Source organism: Eulemur rufifrons, chromosome 7 (genome assembly GCF_041146395.1).
Source record: "Eulemur rufifrons isolate Redbay chromosome 7, OSU_ERuf_1, whole genome shotgun sequence".
NCBI lineage: Eukaryota > Metazoa > Chordata > Mammalia > Primates > Lemuridae > Eulemur > Eulemur rufifrons.
This window is the reverse complement of record NC_090989.1, coordinates 255,356,516-255,369,632: the sequence shown is the minus strand read 5'-3', so window position 1 is coordinate 255,369,632 and position 13,117 is coordinate 255,356,516. Positions and strand designations below refer to the sequence as shown.

The following is a 13,117-nucleotide window of genomic DNA, read 5'->3' as shown; positions in this document are numbered from 1 at the left end:
AATTATTTAAATTATTTCACAGCAAGGGAGAGGGAGAGGTAATTTTTATCAGATATTTTTTTAAGCCATCTTTTTTTAAAATTACATTTTTGTTTATGTTCTTGAGCTGATGAAGTGGACTTGCCCAGGGTTTGCAGGGTCCACTAATCAGCACATGTGCACTCATCTCCTTACTCCATACCCTGGGAACCCCCTTTCTGTTGACTCAGGAACTTTCTGAGAATGAGGACAGCACTTGGAGATGAGCTCTGGCGGCTCTCCACCTTAGCTCCACAATAATTGTGCTTCCTGGAACAAAACTTGAGATTGTATCATAGAGGGAAACAGGAAGTTAGAAATCAATCTATGCTTTTAATATGAAACCGTGCCTGAAACAGTTTGAATGATCATTTTAATGTTGTTTCTGAAATTCCTCATAGCTTTTTAAAAAAAAATAAAAGAAAGAAAAATGAAAATAAATAGCAGTGGAATCGTGCAATGGAAGGAATTGAACAAAATAATAAACATCTGGCTAGACATTTTACTACATGGAGCTTTCCTCTTCTTGATTTGTTCCACAAATACCAAGTAAGCACCTACTGTGTGGGCCAGATACCAGGCTGGAAAACAGGTAGGACAGGCATAGTCCTTACCCTCTGCAGAGTTTTCAGTCATGGTTGGGGCCAGGATAGGGGAAGTATGGGCTACTTTGGGAGGAGACTCAGGGATGGCTTCCTGGAGGAGGTGATAGGTGGAAACCTGAAGTGTAAATAGGAATAAGGGCAAAGACATCTGAGGAGTGGAAGAATTTTCCAAGCAGGTTAAACTGCATGTTCCCCAGTCTGGAACAAGCAACGGGTAGAGCATAGACAGGGCCAGGACCGAAGGTCTTAATTATAAGTGGGAGCTGAGACTTTAGCCTGGTAGCAACTGGAGTCTGGGGTGGGAGATGTGAAAGTTGTCAGTACCAAAGTAGAGTCACTTACGTCAAAACCAAACTAAAGGGAGCCAGGAAGCCACAAAGGGCAGGGTGGAGGTAGGGTGTCACCCACGATTTCCCTTTTAAAAGGAGCTACTGCAAGAGATTCCACCAAACCACAACCATGCACAAAGGCCACCCTACGAGGACATCTGCCTAGCAACTGCCTTATTTCTCTTGTAACCAAAGACTATTATTTTAAAACAACTCATTTTGCCTTTAAAAACCTATGCTTTGGGCCCAGTTTGGTGGCTCATGCCTGTAATCCTAGCACTCTGGGAGGCTGAGAAGGGAGGATCAGGAGGATTGCTTGAGGCCAGTAGTTCAAGACCAGCTTGAGCAAGAGCAAGACTGTCTCTACAAAAAATAGAAAAATTAGCCAGGCATGGTGGCTTGTGCCTGTAGTCCCAGCTACTCAGGAGGCTGAGGCAAGAGGATGACCTGATCCCAGGAGTTTGAGGTTGCAATGAGTTATCATGAGGCCACTGCACTCTAGCCTGGGCAACAGAGGGAGACTGTCTCAAACAAACAGGCCTGGCACAGTGGCTCACACCTGCAATCCTAGCACTCTGGGAGGCCAAGGTGGGAGGATTGCTTGAGGTCAGGAATTCAAGACCAGCCTGAGCAAGAGCGAGACCCCATCTCTACTAAAAATAGAAAAATTAGCCAGTCATGGTAGTCGCAAGCTGGTCCCAAAAACAAACAAAACAAACAAAAAACCTCTGCTTTGGCCAAGCGTGGTGGCTCACCTGTAATCCCAGCTCTTTGGCAGGTTGAGGCAGGAGAATCCCTTGAGGCTAGAAGTTCAGGACCAGCCTGGCAAAACAGTGAGAACCCCTAGTCCCTCTAGAATTGAGAATCTCCCTTATTGTTTTAATTGACAGGCCTTTTGCTTGTTTTTGAGACAGGGTCTTGCTCTGTCACCCAGGCTGGAGTGCAGTGGCACGATCATAGCTCACTGCAGCCTCGAACTCCTGGGCTCAAGCAATCCTCCTGCCTCAGCTTCCCGAGTAGCTGGGACTACAGGCATGCATCACCACACCTGGCTAATTTTTTTATTTTTTTGTAGAGACAGGGTCTCACTTGTTGCCCAGACTGGGCTCAAGCGATCCTCCCGCCTCGGCCTCCCAAAGAGCCAGGATTACAGAATTACAGGCTGTGAGCCGCTGTGCCCAGCCCCCACACACCCAACTGTGGGAATGGTTACCTTTCCTGGGGAAAGGGCAAGAGAGGATCAAAGGAAAGCAAGAAGTGCCGCTAATGCACACGCTCCGGGAAGGCCATAGCCAACCTAGGTCCGCTGCACAGGCTGCAGTTTTCTGAGCGTTCCTGAAGTGGCGTCACTAAGCGGGAAGCCCACCTTGTCGCAGTCAGCCCAGCAGGAGCGAGCCCGCTGGCCGGAGGATGCTCCGGGCCTGACCCCAGCCCGGGCGGGCGGCGGCCCCCACCCGGCCACCCGCCAGCTGCCCTCCGGGAGCCGCCCCGCCCACGGCCGGGTTTCGATTCCCGGCCGAGCCCCGCCCCGCGGAGGCCGTGGGGATGCATGGCGGGCGCCGGGCAGCGGAGCGGGGCGCCTGGGGGGCCCGGCCCCGGCGAGCCCGAGGAGGTGCGCGGCTGGCGCTGCCCGGAGCATCGCGACCGAGTGGTCGAGCTCTTCTGTCGCCGCTGCCGCCTCTGCGTGTGCGCGCTTTGCCCGGTGCTGGGCGCGCACCGCGGCCACCCGGTCGGCCTGGCGCTGGAGGAGGCTGTGCACGTGCAGGTGGGGACGGTGGGGATGCGGGCGGGGTGTGGGGGAGCGAGCCCAGGGGCAACGGCCGACGAGGGGTCGTGCCCGGCGTCCCACTGCAGTGCCCTCGAGAACCTGAAAACCAGAGGTTGCCCCAGAGCGCGTTTAAGTGTCAACTGATAGTTCAGAGCGGGAGACTGAGGCCCAGGAAGGGCACAGGCGGCGAGCCAAGGCCATCAGTATACCTTCAGAAGAGGTGGGTTTGGGAGTGAGCACTTGGGAGCCCAGGCTGTATGTACCCAGATGTCAGTGACCTCGTCCGCCATGGGGGGCCCAACACACTGCCCTTGCCTTCTAGTTAGCAGAGGTGAAAACCTTTCCTGTTAGAAAACGGCCACACACACATCTCTCTGGTTTACTCAATGCCGAGTTCACAGAAAGGGGCTGTGAACTGAGGACTAACTGTCGCCTCTACCTCCCTCTCTGGCCCCCTCCACACAGACACTCCCATGCTTGCTCCGGACAGCCTGTGCCAGCTATTTCTATTATTACAGCCATTTTCTAGATCACAAGAAGGCTCTGGAGGCAGGAGAGGCCTTGAACCCAGGCCTCCCGTAGAACTGCCCCCCAAAGGACCATTCTCACCTTGGAGCCCTCGCCCATGCTTAATCCTAATGGTGGCCGGGGGCTCTGGGCTCCTGTTCTACCCCTGTAGCTGGCTTGTTCTGTGGCTCTGTCGTGAAGGCAGGGCCAGGCAGGCCTTCCTGTCTCTGACTCTCCTTGATTCTACCACTTCCACCTCCAAGAAGCCATCTGTGATGTACTGACCTTTTCCCCTGCACAACATGACATCACCACCACATTGTGACAACCTTGGAACTCCAAGGTGAAAATGGGCCCAGAGGGGGCCTGCTTGGTGGAGTCCTGGGTTCAAGGCCTGCCCCTGCCTCTATAACCTTCCTTTGTTTGTGTATAAAATGGCTGTAATAATAATAATGGCCTCTCAAAAAACTGTTATTCAGAGTTACCTAGGCTACTTCCCAGAGATCTGGCTCAAAGGTCTCACCCAGGTGTCCATTTTGTTGACCTATTGTCAACATTAAATAATGAGATTCAGAAAATATGATTAACTCACAGTTTTGGCATCAAAGCTTGAGGATGGCTACCTAGGAGCATAGATTCAAGTTTCCCTGAATGTACGCTCTGATTAACAGCAGTTGCCAGTGGGTTTTTTTTTTTTTTTTTTTTACTTTTTTAAAAATTTTATTGGCTTTTTTTTTTTTTTTTTTTGAGACAGAGCCTCACTCTGTTGCCCAGGCTACAGTGCCATGGCGTCAGCCTAGCTCACAGCAACCTCAAACTCCTGGGCTCAAGCGATCCTACTGCCTCAGCCTCCGAAGTAGCTGGGACTACAGGCATGCACCACCATGCCCGGCTAATTTTTTGTATATATTTTTAGTTGTCCAACTAATTTCTTTCTATTTTTAGTAGAAATGGGGTCTCGCTCTTGCTCAGGCTGGTGTGGAACTCCTGAGCTCAAAGGATCCACCCACCTCAGCCTCCCAGAGTACTAGGATTACAGGCATGAGCCACCACACCTGGCCAACCAGTGGGTTTTTAAGGAAAAAAGAAGAGGCAGTTCCTAAGTTGTTTACCAATAATTTGCATTAAAATAACATAAGCTATTGATTGGCTATACATTGCTCTTTGTATCACAAATTCCGGGAACACGAAGATAATGGGTGAGGCAGCTAGTTGGGAACAAAATGCCTTTAAACAATTGCCCCCCACCACCCCTGAGTGTGGAGGGGGATTGTTGGGAAGGGAGTGAGACTGAAGTCCCACACCCAGGTCTCTCTGGGCCTGATAAAGTTTGTATACCTCGCATAGCTCACACTGCTCTGAGCTATTTTTCTTTTGTCATTTCTCCCCTTTTCATCAAGGTCTTTTGAAGTGGATGAACTCATGGTTTGGGCTCCTTTTATGTTCTGGAGCCTAGTCCTGCACTAGGAAGCTCATTCCCACCTGGTCCAGTTCCACGTGGGCGGAGGACATGTCTCAGTGAGGAATTTTAAGAGTGCCAAAAGCTGAATTGGAATGGCATCCCAGGGTGGGGGGAAAAAAGAGACTTCAGTCAAATCACTGATTTGTACGGCTGCTGTCACTTGTTGACTTAGCTTTGGTCTTTGGAATGCCACGAGTTTAGTTTCCTCAGGAGTAGTAAAACAATGAGAGATGCATAATAGAAATATAATGCACATAAGGATTATAATCAAAAAGAGAATTTGTACGCCAGACCAAAAAAAACAAAAACAAAAACAAAAACACCTATTCCATTAGAGAGTCAACTAAAAACATGATAAAATTAAAACCCAGGAAATGGCTTGTAAAACTTGTTCTACAACTTTCCTTGTAGCCTAAGTAAATAATTTACCCTGCTAAATAAATAATTCAGTATTTAGTCCAAACTGTAGGAAAATAATAAAAACTCAAAAACAATGATCAGGGCTGGAATCTGATAACAGGTGTGCTATAATTTTCTTCTGAAACATAATTTTTCTTTTTTCACTTCCCCATTTCTACCAAAGATAAATCTTAGTAGGACAAATTTACTTGCAAAATAAGTTTTAGTATTATACTTGGCCTTATTATTTGCATAAAGTGCAACAAGAATAGTAATTGGCCACATAGGCTTTTTTCCTTTTCTTTTTTTTTTTTTTTTTTGAGACCGAGTCTCACCCTGTTGCCCGGGCTACAGTGCCGTGGCATCAGCCTAGCTCACAGCAACCTCCAACTCCTGGGCTCAAGCAATCCTGCCTCAGCCTCCCAAGTAGCTGGGACTACAGGCATGCGCCACCATGCCCGGCTAATTTTTTTTATACATATTTTTTAGTTGTCCAGCTAATTTCTTTCTATTTTTAGTAGAGACGGGGGTCTCGCTCTTGCTCAGGCTGGTCTCGAACTCCTGACCTCGAGCGATCCTCCCGCCTCGGCCTCCCAGAGTGCTAGGATTACAGGCATGAGCCACCACACCCAGCCAACAATAAGTTATTGAAAAAGATTTTTGAAAGATTCTGGAGAAGTTCATTTATAAACTCAGCCCTCCTCCTCCAGGTGCACAGAGGTAGACACCCTCACAAATGGAGATTTCATTATAGATGTAAATTTCAAAATAGCCAGCTAAATGCCAGGAAGGTATATTTTGTAGACAAGTGTAGTCAGATAGGTTGTCTTTTCAATTTGGCTTATTTCCGGATTAGATTACTGACTTCCAGGTAAAGCCCTTTAATTAATAGGGCAAAGAAAGCATTCTCTATGCCTGAACTCAGCCTGGACAGCTCTAAAAAGAAGCAAGCGTACATCACCTGAGGGCCTATCTTTTGTAAATACTTTATATCCAGCTTTTTTATCTTTTAAACCAATTACCTTTTCAAGCGATTTACCAATACCAAGAAGCCTTAAACCAAGGTTATGACTTAACCAAAGATGAACTAGGCATCTCCAAAGACGTGGAAAGCTGTCCTCACAAGATCCAGAACCATCCCAAAGATGGCCCGAAGAAAGTCTCACTAGCTGCTTATGGAGAACCATCCACATTTTTGCACAGCCATAATTTCTAGGATCTCAGCTTCTCAGCTGTGCATCTATGCATGAAGGCTCAAAAGCCCCCCGTACACCCACAGACTGAAAAAAAGACCAGAAATCAGAAGTTCTCCATGTGAAGGAAAAGGATCAATAACAAAGGGGTACCCCAAAAGGTCAGGAGCCAAGAGCCATACAAGTAACATTTTTAAATTTTTTATTTATTTATTTATTTTTTTTAAGAGACAGGATCTCATTCTGTTGCCCAGGTTGGAGTGCAGTGGCACGATCATTGCTCACTGCAGCCTCAAACTCCTGGAGATCTCAGTATCCCAAGTAGTTGGGATTATAGGCACATGCCACTACATCTGGCTAATTTTCCTTATTTTTTGTAGAGACTGGGTCTTGCTTTGTTGTCCAGGCCGGTCTTGAATTCCTAGCCTCAAGTGATCCTTCTACATCAGCCTTCCAAAGTGCTAGGACTACAGGTGTGAGCCACCAAGCCTGGCCCATACAAGTAATTTAAAACAAACAGGTCTCATTCCCTGACCAGGAATCAAACCTGGGCAGCAACCATGAAGCACAGACTCTTAGCCACTAGACCACAGGGTGGGATGCTTTTTATAGATACTTCAGAGGATCCAAAGCAGGCAGTTTGAGCATTTAAAAGGATTTACTGCCTCTTCTCTCTCCCTTAAAACCCCACTGGTAACTGCTGCTCATCGGAGTGTATATTCAGGGCAACTTGAATCTATGCTCCTGGGTAGCCATCCTCAAGCTTTGGGCTCAAATAAACTCTATACTTAATCATATTTTCTGAATCTTGTTATTTCAGGCTGACACTATGCATACCCGTTTTTGCATCCACACACCTACTTACTTACCTAGCTATTCACCCTTCATCCATCCATCCATCCATCATTCATTCACCAAACATCTGTTCAAGCACATGCCTTATTCCATGAGTCAAGGAATAGATTGAATCCTTCCCTGACTTGGAGCAGTTCCCTGGCTGGTTGGAGGGAGAACACAGTGACAACACAGTGTGATAAGTACTAAAATTGAGGGGTCCAAGGCATTGGTCAGTGGGAGCCAGAGAGAAGACAGTGAGGGCTGTGAATAGGAAGTCCAGGAAGACTTCTTGGGGGAGGTGCCACTGGAACTGGCTTTGAAAGATGAGTAGGGCATCACCAGGTACCAAGACTGGAGAGGCACCTGTGGCTGGAGGGCATAGGCACCAGGAGGTCAGGGTAGTCCTTGAGTCGTGTACAGGAGCTGGACTTGAACGCTTGGAAATCACAATAGGGCAAGGATGTGCTCCTGGAAGTCGAAGCCATGGCGTATACTTGGGTTATGATCATCCCCCACCCACCCCTGACCCCTTGCCTAGAGTAAAACTGTGCACACAGTAGCAAACGCTTGTGGGATGTTAAAGTCACAGTAAGAGCTACATGTATTGAGCACTTACTGTCTACCAGGCATTCTGTGTGCATCTTCTCATTTAGCCCTGCAGCCACCCTGTGGGGTTATCCCCGTGTTTACAGCGGAGGAAACTGAGGTTGGGAGAGGTGGGGGGACAAAGCTGGGACTCAGACCTAGGACTCCTCTGACTCTGGGGCTTGTGCTCGTAACAGGTTGCTGGGGGCTTCCGGCTCTGCTTGAAGCTGGCAGCCCCTGATAATTCTGTTCAGTTCTGCAAACACGCCCAGGTACCCCCACCCCCCTGTCCCTGTAGGGAGCTACGAATGGAGCAGGCCTGCCCTCAGGAAGCTCCCAGTCAACGGGGCAGGGCCCAGTGGCTGAGTGTAAGGCCAGCTGTAAGAAAGGTGAAGATGGAGATAAGGTCACACCTGTAGGGGAGGGGGACACAGACCATACCTTTGGAAAAACAACAGTTTCAAACAGCAGAGATATGGAAGGTAGGAGAGAGCAGGAAGCAGGGAGCGTGAACCCCACTGGCCCTCTCACCCAGTCCAGGGCCAGAGGGCCACAGACTCCCTGGAATATACATTTCATGAGGGCAGCTCCTGGAACAGGACCCAGCATGTAATAGGTGCTCAGTTAATAGTCACTCAGTAAGTGGATCCTCTTCCCTGGACCCCAAGCTGGTTGCCTTCAGGTCCTATTTGAGCGGCAAGACTTGTCCTACCAAAAAAATGTGTGTGGAGCACGTCAAGATCCGAGGAATACCGGTGTGGACCTCTGAGGAGCAGAGGGACCCTAGTCCCAGCTCATCCTCCAGCTCACCCCATGACTTTGGGCAAGTCCCCTCACCTTCCCAGTCTCAGATACCTCAGCTGAAAAAGAATAAAGGGTGAGAGGAAATGAGCCCTGTTGGGGAGCCTGTTATCTCGAAAGGGACATTATTATGACTTTTTTGTAACTTCCTCCTGTACAGAAACTCACCCAAGAATGTTTAAAGCAGTTGGCAACCAAGAAGCAGCAGGAAGTTGGCAATATAACCCAGATAGAGGATGCGGAAGAGAAGCTCAAGGCAAGTAGACATTTCTTCCTTATTCTGATGGAGATGCCCACGGTTCCTCTCAGACACAGAGTCCCCCAATATGGAGCCAAGGAAAAATAAAAACCAACCTCACAGGGACAGATCAGGTTTGGTGGAGGTTGGGGCTTCTATAACTTAGGGGGCCCTCTTTGAGAGCGAGAACACAAAATTACAGACAAAATTAGGTGCAAGACCATAAAGGGGCCCTGCAAGTGAGGGGCCTTGGGGCTCCGGTTTCCTTTGCTTTGTGGCAAATCTCTGGTCCCTTTGCATCAGCTGCCATTCTCTTGGAGGGACTCCAAGAGCAAATTGCCTTAAACAAAGCAAAATACAGCTTAAGGAATATGCAAATACCTCTTTAGGTTTCACTGCCATGTTGAAATTAAATAGGGTATGAATATGTTCCATAAATACGCACTTTCTTCAAGTTACTCCTTTCATAATGATTTTTTTTTAAACAGATTCTGTGTAAAGTTTTGAATGGAAAGTTGAGGCTGATGATATTGTGAGCAGCCATTTTGACTTTGACAAAGTTGTTGCATTTTTAGGGGCCTTTTGTATGAACTCAGCCGTCCCTTCTCCTCCCAGCCTCAGCTGCTCCCTCCTTGCAGTGAGGGCCGGGGCGGGTCCCACAGTCAGAGAGGAGGACTGGCTCTGACTGTGGGAATAGCTGCACCCAGTTCTTTCTGCGACCAGGCCAGCCCACAGAACTGGCCCCTCCACTTGCCCAATGTCCATTCATGTCTTCACACCCCAGCATGCTGGGGACATCTGTGGTTCGCACTGTGGCCCCAGCTTAATTATTAATAGTGTCCCTCCTATCTTCAAGAGCTGCACTCTGGGCTCGGGAAGATAAATCCTTTCCGAAGGATTTGGGAAGTGAAAGCTGAAACATTTGCAGGGATGGGGGAGGGGCTTGGGCTGTTCAGCCCGAGGACCAGGTTCACTGTCTGCAAATCTCTGAGCAGATATGGTTAGGGGGCCCGAAGAAGAGAGCGTGGAGGGTCTAAGGGAGGGTCTGGAGCAGGTTTCACCTTAATCTAAGGAATGGTTTTCTTTCTTTTGAGACCCCCACTCCCATCCCACAACTTTTTATAAATTTACAGGAAGTAGCAAAGATAGTACAGAGAAGTTTTGTGTACCTTCACCTAGTTTGCTCCAAGGGTTACATCTTACATAACTGTAGTACAACATCCAAAAAATGGACAGTATATATAGTTTTATATCAACTTATCACAGGTGTAGATTTGAAGAACCACCACTGCAAGCAAAATGCAGACTATTCCATCAATGCCAAGATCTACCTCCTGCTACACCTTGATAATCACCCCCACCGTTTTCCTCCAACAGTCCCTAACCCCTGGCAATCATTAATTTGTTCTCTATCTCTGTAATTATGGCATTGGAAGATGTCATAAAAATGGAATCATGGCCAGGCATGGTGGCTCACGCCTGTAATCCTAGCACTCTGGGAGGCCGAGACGAGAGGATCGCTCGAGGACAGGAGCTCGAGACCAGCCTGAGCAAGAGCGAGACCCCGTCTCTACTAAAAATAGAAAGAAATTATCTGGACAACTAAAAATATATATAGAAAATATTAGCCGGACATGGTGGCGCATGCCTGTGGTCCCAGGTATTCGGGAGGCTGAGGCAGGAGATCACTTGAGCCTGGGAATTTGAGGTTGCTGTGAGCTAGGCTGACGACACGGCACTCACTCTAGCCTGGGCAACAAAGGGAGACTCTGCCTCAAAAAAACAAAAACGGAATCATACAGTATGCATGACCTTCTGAGGTCACCTGCCCAGGCCACCAACACTGAGTTCCCTCTTTGGTTTTGGCACCTGAGAATTTCCCTTTTTGGTTTGTTTCCTTGTTTATTTTATTTTGAGCTTGGTCGTATAATTTTTAAATTCACTTATCAGCATTTTTCTGTGTATGAAGAGGGATTCTCTGTGTCAGTTTCTTCTTCCTTATTGACCAAAACTGTATGTCACTTTATATATGGGTTTTTGTTGTTTGTTTAAGATCCTAACACTTCCCCATATCATTAAAAGTTCTTTTTTAATGTCAGTATTAGAGGCTGTATATTCCATTTTATGGATCTATCATGATTTATTAACCATTTACCTAATGTCAAACATTTAGATTATTTCCAGACAGTACAGTGCATTTCTGGTACCTTGATTTATTTCCTTTGGAACCCAGTCCTGGAGGTGACGAATCTGCAATAGGCACAAACTTGTGTAAGGATTCTTGCCTTCTGTTGAATTGGGACAGGCATAGCTTGTGGCAGAGAGATCTGGGACAACCATTCTGCTCAGTACTGACTTACATAGAGGCAGTACTGGGGAAAAGGCCATTTGCCTGAAAACTAATCCATAAAACAACTTTGCAAACAAATTAACATCAATAGAATTCATACATGGTCCAAAGTCAGCTGTTCAGAAGCCAATGACCAGGCCTAACCAATCATTCCTTTCCAGAGAACCATTAAGAAGGACTTGGTCATTAATCCCTAACCAACACCCATTAAATGATTTTCTCTTACAACATTGTTAAATAGGCTGATTGCTTCCCCGACTGTGGCACGTCGAGGGGTGCTATGGTCTGAATGTTTGTCCCCTCCAAAACTCATGTTGAAACTTAATCCCCAGTGTGGCAGTGTTGAGAGGTGGAGCCCTTACGCGGTGACTGGGTCATGAGGGCTCTGCTCTCATGAATGGATTAATCTATCCATGGATTAATGGATTAATGGGTTGTCATAGGAATGGGACTGTGGCATTATAAGTTAGCGTGCTCGGCCCCTTGCCGGGTGGTGACCTGTGACACCTCAGGACTCTGCAGAGAGTCCCCACCAGTAAGAAGGCCCTCGCCAGATGCAGCCTCTCAGCCTTAGACTTCTCAGCCTCCATAACTGTCAGAAACAAATTCCTTTTCATTACAAATTATCCAGTTTCAGGTATTCTGTTGTATGTGACAGAAAACAGACCAGGATGGGGCCAGTAGTACCTCCAGGTGTAGGGAAAATTCAACACTCAGCCTGCTCCTCTAACTTTTTACTCAAACTGGGATTAGATGACAATATAGCAGAGCGGCTATGTTCTTTCTGAATCTTCCAAATTTTCTACCATGAGCTCTTGATACTTTTATAAATGAAAAAAAAAGTATGTATATACATATAGATACATAGATATATTTAAGATTGGTTACTGTCTATTGAACCCAGACATAGTTAGGGATTTGGAATGTGTGTAGGCTGTCAGAGCTGAAATAATTTGTCATTGGTCACATAGCAAGGTACGACCTGGGGTCACAGTGGTATCCATCAAGTCCACCCAGGAAGATAGAAGCCACTTTGATGGTCTTGGACAGAAGAGATTAACGCAGGGAATGGTGACACAAACATGGAGGAGCCAACCAGAAGATGATGAGGCAGTCAGCACCTGCAGGAAGCCACCTCCACCCCTGGGCTGGTGTTAGCAGAGTGCAGGGGCCAGGGCCACCTAGGCAGAAGCTGAAACCAGAGTGGGCCTGTTCTGTGCAAGCTGGAGGGTGGAGGGGCTTCAGGGGGCAGCCACTCATGGAGACAGTGCCCTGGTGGGAGGGGTGCCCTGGCTGCTCCCTTGTCCTCACCCCTGGATCTCCCTTTAGTTCTTCCTCCCATTAAACGCACCCAGCCTGAAGGAGGATCCTGGAAATGCAGCCTGCAGGGCTCAGCCCCTCTACCCTACAGAGCAGAGCTGGGGGCAGGCAAGAAATGGACCTCTGTCACAGACTCAGACTGGCACCGGACCCAGAAACCCTGGGGGGGAGAATCAATAGCCTCAGTTCCTGGCTCTGTGCCTTTCTCTGTGACCCACAAGAGCTGTAGGGACTGAGCCACAGAATGGGTCAGGGGACCAGTGGGTGACATGAGCTGCCCTTTGTCAGGCTGGAAATGGGAAGATGAAGACCCAGCCTGGCCACACTGCTGACCTTGATAATGCCCCTGGTCTCCACACCCCACCTCCTCCTGCTGGCCGCTGCCACCATAGAGTCTGAGAGGTTCCAGTACTGAAGTGTCCTGGCCAGGGGTTGGAGAGCAGGCCTCCCCTCCCTGGTGGTGCCTCGTGAGAGGTGTGCATAGTGGGGTTGTCTGAAGTCTTACTGAGTTTTCAACAAAACAGCTCCTTCCGTTCAGCTCCTCACTCGCCCCAGAACCCAGAGCTGGATTCACGTCACAGCCAGCACCCCACATGCCAGTCCCCCAGCCTGTGCCAGTCCCCCAGCCTGCGCTGACCACGGATTCATGGCTGGTCGGTTTTTCCTCTCCCCAGACCTTCCTCAGCTAGACTCCACCTGGCCCTC

General features: G+C 48.2%; 1 protein-coding gene across 1 annotated transcript in view; it reads left to right on the top strand.

Moving 5' to 3' along the window:
- The first annotated feature begins 2,487 nt into the window (after nucleotides 1-2,487).
- TRIM14 (tripartite motif containing 14) overlaps nucleotides 2,488-13,117 on the top strand; it is a 28,124-nt gene continuing 17,494 nt past the window's right edge. The window contains exons 1-2 of the mRNA XM_069476617.1: nucleotides 2,488-2,717; nucleotides 8,665-8,760. Coding sequence (XP_069332718.1) covers nucleotides 2,502-2,717; nucleotides 8,665-8,760 — 312 coding nt within the window. The 5' untranslated portion in view covers nucleotides 2,488-2,501. The remainder of the gene's footprint in view (nucleotides 2,718-8,664; nucleotides 8,761-13,117) is intronic.